The 11,311-nt window shown below is 39.1% G+C and overlaps 1 protein-coding gene across 4 annotated transcripts in view; it reads left to right on the forward strand.

The window, feature by feature from the left end:
• The window catches only part of LOC140191691 (F-box/LRR-repeat protein 20), a 166,388-nt gene extending 160,650 nt beyond the window's left edge, over positions 1-5,738 (forward strand). For all 4 annotated transcript variants that reach the window (XM_072249337.1, XM_072249339.1, XM_072249340.1 and 1 more), the window contains exon 15: positions 3,365-5,738. In XM_072249337.1, the coding sequence (XP_072105438.1) occupies positions 3,365-3,472 (108 nt within the window). In that variant the 3' untranslated portion in view covers positions 3,473-5,738. The remainder of the gene's footprint in view (positions 1-3,364) is intronic.
• The last annotated feature ends 5,573 nt before the right edge of the window (positions 5,739-11,311 follow it).

Raw genomic sequence — 11,311 nt, forward strand, 5'->3', positions numbered from 1 at the left:
GAGGGATTGTACTGTATTTTAATAAAATAAAAGCTTGTATTTACGTAGCACCTTTAGCATTGCAAAACACCTTATTGGAATTGGTTTATTATTGTATCTGTACCAAGATACAGTGCAAAGTTTGTCTTGCATACTGTTCATACAGATCAGATCATTACACAGTGTATTGAAGGTAAACAATAAGGTGCAAGATCATAATGAGGTAGATTGTGAGGTCTAGAGTCCAGTTAAATGCACTAGGGAACTATTTAATTGTCTTATAACAGCAGGGTAGAAGCTGTCTCCAGGGCATGTCTCTAACCCTAGGATATATTATTAACACCTTTAATATTGAGTTTTATGGAAATCAGGACTGGTCAGGGATGGTTTAAAAAGCTGCTTAAGGAGGATGTAGAATTATGAAAAGCCGGTGCAGGAGTAGGTCATTCAGTCCTTCGAGCCTGCTTTGCTATTGAAAGTAATTGTGGCTGGTCCTCTAATTTACCATATTTCTATGCTCACCCCATTTTGTACCTGGAGACCTATTGGCATCTTAGATATATATTCAGTGACTCAGACTTTATTCACTGGAGCGCAGGAGAATGAGGCGAGATCTTATAGATGTGCGCAAAATTATGAAGAGTAAAGATAGGCTTTTTCCATTAAGGTTGAGTGAGACTATATTTAAGGTGAAATGTGAAATATTTAAGGGGAATATGAGGCTTCTTCACTCAGAGGGTGCTGCAAGTGGGGAATGAGCTGCTGGCAGAAATAATAGTTGTGGGGGTTCAATTGTTATATTTAGAAATTTAAATAGATACATGGATGAGGAGTATTTGGAGGGCTATGGTCCAGATGCAGGTAGGTGGGACTAGGCAGAAAACCAGGTCAGTGTAGACCAGGTGGGCTGAAGATTTTGATAAATATACACGTGCACAGACACAAAAGATATTTGGCAATAGTAATTCGAAAACTTAAGAATTCCATTAGTGGTAGACAGCAGAGGCCACGAAGCAGAGGGTAATGAGTCAATGGGACATAGGCAGCAAAGTTTCTGTTAATCAAATTTACTGGTGGTACAGTGTGCGAGGCTAGCTTCAAGTATTTTGGAATGAGAAAGCCTGAAGATTACAAAGATGTGTTGAGGGTTTTATCAGCAGAAGAGCAAGGAAGGGAGGTAAATTAGTCAGTGTTACAAAGGTATTAATAGATGGTCACAGTGATGGGATGAATGTGTGATCCAAAGCTGCTCTTGTGGTCAAATGTATTACCAGGTTTGCAAACAGTTTGGTTTAGCTTTGGATAATTCCTGTGGCAAAGGAATGGATTTTGTAGGAGGGACTAAAAATGTAGGTTTAGTACTTACAGTAGAGTTGTGTCTTGAGGACTGATGTGCGAATGTTGATAGTAGAAATCAAGGGAAAGAAACAATTGTTTATTGCTACATCATATTTCTTGACTTCAGCCCAACAAAATTTGCCTTGGCTGCCAAAATATTTTTTTTGTAGTGACCACTAAAAGTGAAACAGAGGAGCCAACTTAGATCAACCAAACTTTCAAAAATGTCATTGTAATAAATGACCAAGTCTATGTTTGATGATCATGGGGAAGAATAATTTTTGCCTGGAAATCAGGATCAACTTTGAACTTCAAAATAGGACATTTTATATCTACCTGAGAGTGAACAGTTTTTTTCTCTTGTAAGATATTGCCTCAATCTTCCTCGGTTCTGCACTGGAGCATCAGCGTGGGTTTTGCGCTCTTATTTCTAGAGTGGGATTTTACCCATAATCTAGCAACTCTATTACAAGACTGCTTGTGGAATTGGTTCTGAGCTCAGTAATTCAGTAAAGAAGGTATCTACCTTGTTGTTAGCAAGTGTTAACAATACAGCAGTGGCAAGCATATAAATGAATCAGAATCAGGTTTATTATCACTGAAGTATGTTGTAAAATTTGTTGTCTTGCGGCAGCAGAGCAGTGCAATACATAAAAATTCCTATAAATTATAATAGGAAATATATATAAAATATTAAATAAGTAGTGCAAAAAGAAAGCAAAAAAGAAGGGCCCTGATGAAGGGTTTCTGCCTGAAATGTTGATTCTTTATTCCTTTACGTAGATTAGACTAGATTATGAGGACACTCAGTCCTCGTTTATTGTCATTTAGAAATGCATGCATGCATTAAGAAATGATACAATGTTCCTCCAGAGTGATATCACAAAAACAGGACAAACCAAAGACTAACACTGACAAGACCACATAATTATAACATATAGTTACAGCAGTGCAAAGCAATACCATAATTTGATAAAGAGCAGACCATGGGCACGGTAAAAAAAAAAGTCTCAGAGTCCTGATCGACTCCCGATAGTCCCCGATAGCAGGCGGCAATAGGGAGAAACTCTCTCTGCCATAAACCTCCAGGCGCCGACAACTGCCGATGCATTGGAAGCACCCAACCACAGCCGACTCTGAGTCGTCCGAAAACTTCGAGCCTCCGACCAGCCCTCCAACACCGAGCACTGAGCACCATCTCTGCCAAGCGCTTCCACCCCGCCCTGGCCGCCAAGCAACAAGCAAAGCCGAGGACTCGGGGCCTTCTCCTCCGGAGATTCTGGATCACACAGTAGCAGTGGCAGCGAACAAGGCATTTCAGAAGTTTCTCCATGTTCCTCCGTGCTCTTACATCTGTCTCCATCAAATCAGGATTGTGCACGGCACCCTACTTGACAGATAACAGAAATCATTTCACCGGAGTGGCCGCTGCGCGCTGCGTCGCATCACCATCTTCTCCTCCTCCATTTTGCTGCCTCTCTCATTTTGTGCATATTATAAAAAATAGCGAGGTAGTGTTCATAAACACACAAGAGTCTGCAGGTGCTGGAAATCCAGAGTAACACACACAAAATGCTGGTAGAACTCAGCAGGTTAGCGTTCATATGGGTTGGTTCATTGTTCATTCAGGAATCTGATGGCAGAGGAGAAGAAGCTGTTCCTAAAACATTGACTGTTTGTCTTCAGGCTTCTGTACCACCTCCCTGATTGTAGGAATGAGAAGAGGGCATGGCCTGGATGGTGAGGCTCCTTAATGATGGATGCTTTTTTCTTCGCAAGATAGTGAGGTAGTGTTCACGGGTTCATTGTCCATTCAGAAATCTGATGGCAAAAGGGAAGATACTGTTCCTAAAGCATTGAGTGTTTGTGTTCAAGCTCCTGTACTGCCTCCTTGATGGTAGCAATGAGAAGAGAGTGTACACACTATGTCCAAATTAACTGATGACATTGAATGTTAAAGGATAGGTATGCAAGAAGGCTGCAGCTAATTGTGTGCTTGTCTGATTTCAGCACTATTTTGATCTGTCCCTTTCCTTTTTAATTGCAGACACACTTACCCAACATCAAAGTCCATGCCTACTTCGCTCCAGTGACACCTCCTGCATCAGTGAGCGGTGGTCGCCAGCGTTTCTGCAAGTGCTGCATCGTCCTATGACACCAACTTTGTTTTGCTCAGATCTATTTAAATAGCATTGCAATGGGGGGGCGATTGAACACGTCGTCAGTGGTGAATCCTGGTGCATTGTGAGACTGTACAGTAAGGGCTGTCCAATCACTGTGGCTATGACCGATCACATGGTTACCAGGCAGCACCTGTGATGCCCATGTCCGTTGGTGCAGATATATATTAGTTTTGTCACTGTATGATTCAATTCAGATTTTCCCAAGATCATGGATAATTTATATTTTTGAATTTAAAAAAATTAGATGCCATTCATTTCAGTGGGGAAAAATCTCCACATACCCACTTTTGAAAGCTGGATTGCCACCCACCAGCACACAAGTACCGTGAGACATAACCACATTAAACTTTTCCCACTAGTCTCTACATGAAAAAGGAAGGGAATTATAACATGGAATTCTTGGCTCCTTTGGCCTATAAACGTTTTGCACGCAAGTTTATTATTGGTCCAAAACCACAGCATATTGGTCATTCCTTCCATGGAAAAGAGGCTGTCAGATTGTGTTTTATTTTCTGCAGCTCACCATTTCTTCAGCCTTGCACAGCTTGTCCTGTGCTACTGTCCTGCACTGTAGCATGATTTCTATAGTGACAAGGTGATTTAATCATGTCTTGAAATACTTTGAATACTTTGTTTCTTGTGAAATGTTTGGGTTAATTGTCTCTCTACCTGAACACATAGAATATGGTTCCTTGCAGTAATAGATTCCTTCAGTACCATGCACTGTTGTCCAGTGTTGCTGTGTGAGCTGTGACAGTTTGTTGTCATTACTGCTTTGAGTATGATTAGGATTGGGGTGGGTGCAGTGCAATATGGTGCATTCTGTCACAGTTCCATCTTTGGTTGTCACAGTTAGATGGAACTGGGATAGAAATGTAGAGCAGCAGCCCAAGTTGAAATTCCCTTCAATGATTGTTTAACTGAAGCTAATAATATAACTCCTGGCTAGCATTGATAGATTTGGTACAGATGAGGAATCATACTTTATTGGATAAACTTGCTTGAACCATTGGAGAACTGATGGGTTTTCTCTTTGCTTGTTTACGAGAATGGGTGGATATTTTTTTAAGCCCTGTTAACTTATTGTGCAATACAGTCAGTTGATGATGCATCTTAACCCTGTGTGTTTTGGTGTGTCAGTTCTTCACTTGGTTCAGAGTATCAGAAGTGGTGAGTGGTTTCTGCAGTTCCAAGTAATTGTGATATGAAATTGTAGCATTTCTCTCATCTGCCTCCCTTATTCTGTATAACGCAGCGTTAAACAGTCCCGATTTTGTTTCAGTTAAAACACTACAAACCTACCAATGTGTATAAGTCCTGTTCTCAGACCTAAAACATGTCAGATTGTTGGAGGGTTGGAGCTAAATGTTAAAAATTAAAATGTAACAACTGTAAAAATCTCCCTTTTGAATGTTTAAAATTTTTTTTCATTTCGGGGTGGGAAGGAATAAGGACGAAAGCAAGTCTTATCATTGTATCCATGTATTCATTCTTTATATTTTAAACTGAGCTTGTAGGAACTTGCTTAAAGTTCTGAGATCAGTTTTGCATTCCTGACTTAGTATTCTTGAACAATTTTTGAAAACATTCACCGCTAAATGAATTTTTAGCATTTAACATCTTTTTAAAGTTTGATCACTTGCCATTGAATCTATAAATATTTTAGCCTGCAGGGATTATTTTGATTTGAGATGAGGTTATACAAGGAAATGAGATTTGGGCCGGCCTTTGGAGGTTTAAATGTTGGCGCCTTCTTTGTATTTATGGCTCTGCAGTTGTATCAGGTGGCTCTGTAATCATTTTCATGTTATTCAAGTTGCTTCTGAATGCAAAGGACAAAGGGTGGTAATCTGCCCTAGTCACATGCTGAACTTGCAATTTGTAGAGAGTGCATGTTGGATTCTTCTTCAAGAATTAATTTCCATTGAAGCCAATGAAATAAATTTAGAAACTGAATACAATGCAGGGCCACCATTTAAAACTGCATGTTTAGTGCATGCAATTTATGAAGAATCTCTCTCCCGTTGTCTGTACATTAGGGATTAGGACATGCCATGGAATGTGAGAAAGTTATTGAACCCGGTCCCTCTTTCTTAAAAACATTTTGCAAATCAAATACACAAAAAAGTTAGTAACTGAGTCATTAACTTATTTATTATTGTATATATCCCAACAGTTGTATGTACCCAATGGGAGTAATGATAAAATGAAGATAAAAAAAATCAGTTTTTCTTCTGACTTGTCTGTTATTATTGATGTACGGGTTCCCTTTTAATTTATTTCTTTCCTCTTTTGCTATTTAGTCATATTTTTAATAGCAAATTCATTAAAAAAGCTAATTACCTTTGTGTCCTTTCCATTCATTAACACTGATTATTTAAAAGAAAAATGCAATGGAAATTTGCTCAAGGCTGTACCCAATTGGCTGCCATAACTTTGGCAAGAAAACAAGGTTGAAATCATCCACCAAAGGAATAGCAGCTGATTGAGGGAAGCAGTCAGGAAATTCTGGCAGTACAGTTTTTTTAATAATAACAACTGGCTCTGCATTTTCTCTACCATAGACCGCTTCCTTGTTTTTTTTGACTTATTTTTGGGTTGTTTGCAGCTTCCTTTGCAACCGGATTTCTTTGTCTGCTTAAAGTATCAGTTCCTCTTTATTCTTCCCTTTTCTGGATATTGCCTATTGCAAATACCTTTCAGCTGACTGTCTATTAAGCAACTGCTATTTGTATTGACAGCTGATTTGCAAGAACAGCTGACTTGCATGCCACATTCATAACATACCAGCAGAAAATGTTAAATATCTGTCTGATTCATCTTGCAACAACTTGTTATCAACTCTCTCATCCAGTTAATCAACTTATCCTCCAGTGGATAAGTACAGGAGAATCGGTCAACACCTAGTTTAAAATAAACGTGACTTTTGTAACCAATATAACAACTTGCTACATTGATTCTGCATCTTGACAGAATTGAAAATGAACGGCAAGAATGCTGGAAGTACTTAGGTTGGGCAGCATATGCAAAGGGGGAAATGCTCAGTATTTCAGGCTGGTGACTTCTGTTTTGATGGGAGTAAGGTACGAGTACAAGGCAGGGTTTGGAGTTTCATTTGATCTGTTCAGTGATTTATTTGAACCTGATTTCTTAGTCTATTCAATTGTCCATATTTTGTCAGTGCCTTTGGATGCTGCACTAAAGGAGCTATGTGAATGCATCCTGTATGTCCCTTGTTATCTCAGCACATATCCACAGCCCATAGCTTTTCTGCCCATGCATCTAAAGTAGTTGGCTTGCTTGTGCCTACTGAGTAATATCCAAGGGCAAATGCCAGGCAGGTTTGTAGATATCCATAGCTTACAATGGCTGTTATCACTGAACTAGCACTGGTGAGTCTGTGTGCTCTGTCTTTCTCTATGGCCTTGTCTTTGGCATCTTGTGAATGGTTTTGTTGTCCTCTTTGCTATAGATGTTCTCTGTAGCTTTCTTGCTGTGGTCTGTTTTGGTCTTGACTCAATAACCTAGCTGGAGAAAGGGAGCCAGATTTAGATTATTTCTAGATGGAGGCTCAGAGCTGAAAGGCCATGCATAGAACAATATGACATGGACAGAGATCCTTGTGTCCAAGTCGGTGCTATCTGGAAAAAGCCATTGAGATTAAATCCTTCTCCAACTCTACCCTTCAGTGCATATGAAATGCTTATCTAGATTTTTTCTGATGAGGGTTTCAGCCTCAATAAGTTTGAGATCCTTGCTCATTAGATGGAAATATCCTTCTTCAGCTTCCTTCTAATTCTTTCAATCTACCTATTGCTTTAAATCTGTGTTCTCTGTTAGCCTCTTAACTGTGAGGAAAAGGCTCTTCCTATTAAAATGCAAGCTCAATTTTATACATCTTAATTAAATCTATTGCCCCATAATTAACTAAGATAACAGCAGCCTGCTAGGGAAAGGGCATATCAATGGTAAATTTAGTGGCATCTGATAGTTTTTAAACGTGGCCATTATATTTAATGAGTTGGGCATGGTATATTTAAAGCAGAGAAAATGCATCTTTGAACCAATCTAGCTTCAATTGAAAACAAATACATTCTCTTCAATTTTTCCTGTTTTTGCAAAAGGTTCATATCGTACTTGCCAAATAGTGCGTCAGAATCCTATGATACTAAAAATAGTTCATTATGTTGATGGATACATCTACTTGGTCAGCAAACCATATTACTACAGCCCAAAAGTCAATTGGCACTGGCCAATACTGAAATGATGTTGCTCTATTGACCTACATAACCCTTCTGTCTTTCCTCTTGGGTCTGTCATACATCTCTAGGGGTGGAGTCTGGCTTTCTAACAAATAGTTAAGACATCCACAAAGATAGCAGAAAAGTATTTGAAAAATTAGTGTCAGAGATCTCCTGGCCATCAACAGCACAGAATTCCTTTCTTTATTTCAGTATGTAAAACCTCTCTGAGGTTGGCTGGAAGCACAGAACATAATTGTGAAGAGGCAGCACAAAAAAGGGACCAAAGACGAGAGGTGTTGGTTGTTCCATCTGTCAGACACAGGGGACTTAAAAGTGAAATAGACCAGAAAAAAGACTTTGATATTAGCAATTTAAAACCCAATAGCTTTGGTAGTTTTCCATTTCTCATATGGCCTATTAATATCATGCAGTTGCAAATTAATATAATACAGTGCAGAGCCTGCACTGTGAATACCTGGCTTAGATGTATGTTTGTGAACAGTATCATGCCCATTGGCGCAGTTGGGTTCTCTAATAGACTGTAGTGGATCTTGATTCAAGAAGGTTCTTTTATTTCTGTGCACCTTAGGATGACATTTCTAGTTTCTGTATCTACATGGGATGTGGGCAGTGCCAGAAAGACCAGTATTGATTGATCACCCTGAATTTCACCGCGTGGGGCTGTTTCATTAATGGCATTTCTGTGGCAATGTAGGCTTGTTTCAGACATTGCAGAAGTAGCTAAGAATCAACTCCATGGTCATGGAGTCACAAGCAGGCTCATTTGTTTTCTAACCAAGCTGGAACTTAATGACAATCACTACCAACAGCTTCTATAGAGTTTCTAGTTTCTTGTATCTACATGGGATGTGGGCAGTGCCAGAAAGACCAGTATTGATTGATCACCCTGAATTTCACCGCGTGGGGCTGTTTCATTAATGGCATTTCTGTGGCAATGTAGGCTTGTTTCAGACATTGCAGAAGTAGCTAAGAATCAACTCCATGGTCATGGAGTCACAAGCAGGCTCATTTGTTTTCTAACCAAGCTGGAACTTAATGACAATCACTACCAACAGCTTCTATAGAGTTTCGATCTCCTAGCTGCTGTGGTAAGAGATTTGAATTCCTCTCAATACCTGTGCATTACTAATGTAGAAACCTGACCACTATCTTGTCATCCCTATATCTCCACATGTGAACTGGCATTCTATATAACCTAAAATGCATGAACATTGACTTCTTTAACTTCTGCTAATGCCCCACCTCCCCCTCGTACCCCATCCGTTATTTATTTATATACACACATTCTTTCTCTCTCTCTCCTTTTTCTCCCTCTGTCCCTCTCACTATACTCCTTGCCCATCCTCTGGGTCCCCCTTCCCCCTTTTCTTTCTCCCCGGACCTCCTATCCCATGATCCTCTCATATCCCTTTTGCCAATCACCTGTCCAGCTCTTGGTTCCGTCCCTCCCCCTCCTGTCTTCTCCTATCATTTTGGATCTCCCCCTCCCCCTCCCACTTTCAAATCTCTTACTAGCTCTTCCTTCAGTTAGTCCTGACGAAGGGTTTCGGCCCGAAATGTCGACTGTACCTCTTCCTAGAGATGCTGCCTGGCCTGCTGCGTTCACCAGCAACTTTGATGTGTGTTGCTTGAATTTCCAGCATCTGCAGAACTCCTCGTGGTAACCTAAAATGTTTTATAGTCTGCCACAATCTTGTAAAGGAAGTTTCTGTCCTCCAGTGGTAATGTGGCTTTGGCATTCTGAGCTGCTGCTCTTGTTTAAGAAAAAGCAATGGTAATCAAAGAAAAGGTGAACAATTGTGTGGAATTCTTGTAAAATAGCAACCCGAAGTTTTGTACCAGTTTGTTTTGTTGTGTTGGTAAAAATAGTTTCAGAACAGGAAACTATTGGGATGAAGTAGCCTAGTGGTGGGTTACAAAGTATTATGGAATGGCTTCCATGTACCCTCTCATCTGATAAAAGCTTTTTTTTTGCAAAATTGTGTAAACATTATGAATTGCACACTTTGCAAGACTTGAAGTACAATTTAAAAGAATGACTATTCAGTTCAGTGTTAATTTGACAACTTTCTGATGATCACTATATCAGAATGTAATCTGCAGCATTGCATTTATACCGCAGAGTAGTCTGCTGGTAGGACTGATAACATATAGTTAACATAAGTTAATGTAGCAGGAATTCTTAATTGTGATTTGCGTGTACTGCACTTTATGCAGTATACACATTTGCTTACTGTTGAATTTACTTAAATTAATCAAGGGTTTATTTTAGTCCTGGCCTTCAATCAGCTGAATGTTTGTGTTAAATTTCAGTTGTCCAGTCTACCTTGTATTCTTTGGGGTGATAGCTTGGTGTTCATCTTTACAGCATTTTAAGGTTAGACATTTTAGGATCGGGCCATTTTAGTTTGGAAGTGGGAAGATGGTTGGCCTGATTTGAGAGAGTGCAAACCACTTCACAAAATGCAGTATAATTCACTTCCATTTTTCAAATAACCAGTACATTTGTTTTGGACTCTACTTAAAGCAAGTTCTTGAAGTATTAATGTATTCTGCACGATCTCTGCAACCTTGTATGCAAATTTTAAATGAAGATATTTTTAGATAGTGGAAGATGTAAGTATTTGCTGATTTTTTAAAATTCCACTTCAAATTTTTGCAATTGGGCCACTTGAGGTGAACAAATTGTTACAAAGATATCTCAGTTTGCAAATGAAATTAAACAGGATTAATATTAAGAAAGGCATGGTAATGTAGATTTGGGCCATCACATGCATAAGCAGTCAATGCCGCAGCCATGTAAAAATCTTCTTAGTTTGTGATTTTAAAGGTATGAGTGATCCCTGTCTAGGTTCTTGGTTGCTTTAATTTCCAATCCTTGTGTTCAGAGGAATAAGCTAGTTTTGTTCCTTTCTCCAGCACTCATTTACTTCCTCCCCCATCATAACTAACAAAAAAGAAAACAAAACTACATGTTACGTAAAAGAATTGGTTTTGATTGTGAGAGATCACTACAAAACTGCAGAGTTTTGGCCACTTGGTAATCCAACAGGACTTGAACCTTTAGGCAGGGTGGGTGGGGTACATGAACAAATGTAAATCAAATTTAAGATTATAAATTTAAGCAAGGTGTGTTAGTAAACATGCAGATATAGGCAAACCTCAGCTCTGGTACAACCTTAGCAAGAGGTATTGAGTGCAGTACGAGCAAATTTGATGATGCAAAGGGGATGAAAGTGTTAATTTGATCAGAAGAAAAATGATTACGCTTTTGAAGCTCCAGCATAATCTAAGGAGCTAAAGCATTGATTGTTTTAATATGTTTAATGAAACAGTGCAGTTCATTTTATTTATGCAAGGTTAAAGCTACTTGAAAAAAAATCATTTTAAGAATGTACATATTTTGTAAAAAGGAAGAAAAATCCCAAAAATATCTATAGGGTGATGTGCGGCCTTAAATCGTCAGTCATCAAGATTTTTCTGTTCATACAGTATGTGAGAGATTGAAGTCATTAGTTATTGAGAATGTGATTCCTGATGTGCTTT

This window comes from Mobula birostris, chromosome X (assembly GCF_030028105.1).
Source record: "Mobula birostris isolate sMobBir1 chromosome X, sMobBir1.hap1, whole genome shotgun sequence".
NCBI lineage: Eukaryota > Metazoa > Chordata > Chondrichthyes > Myliobatiformes > Myliobatidae > Mobula > Mobula birostris.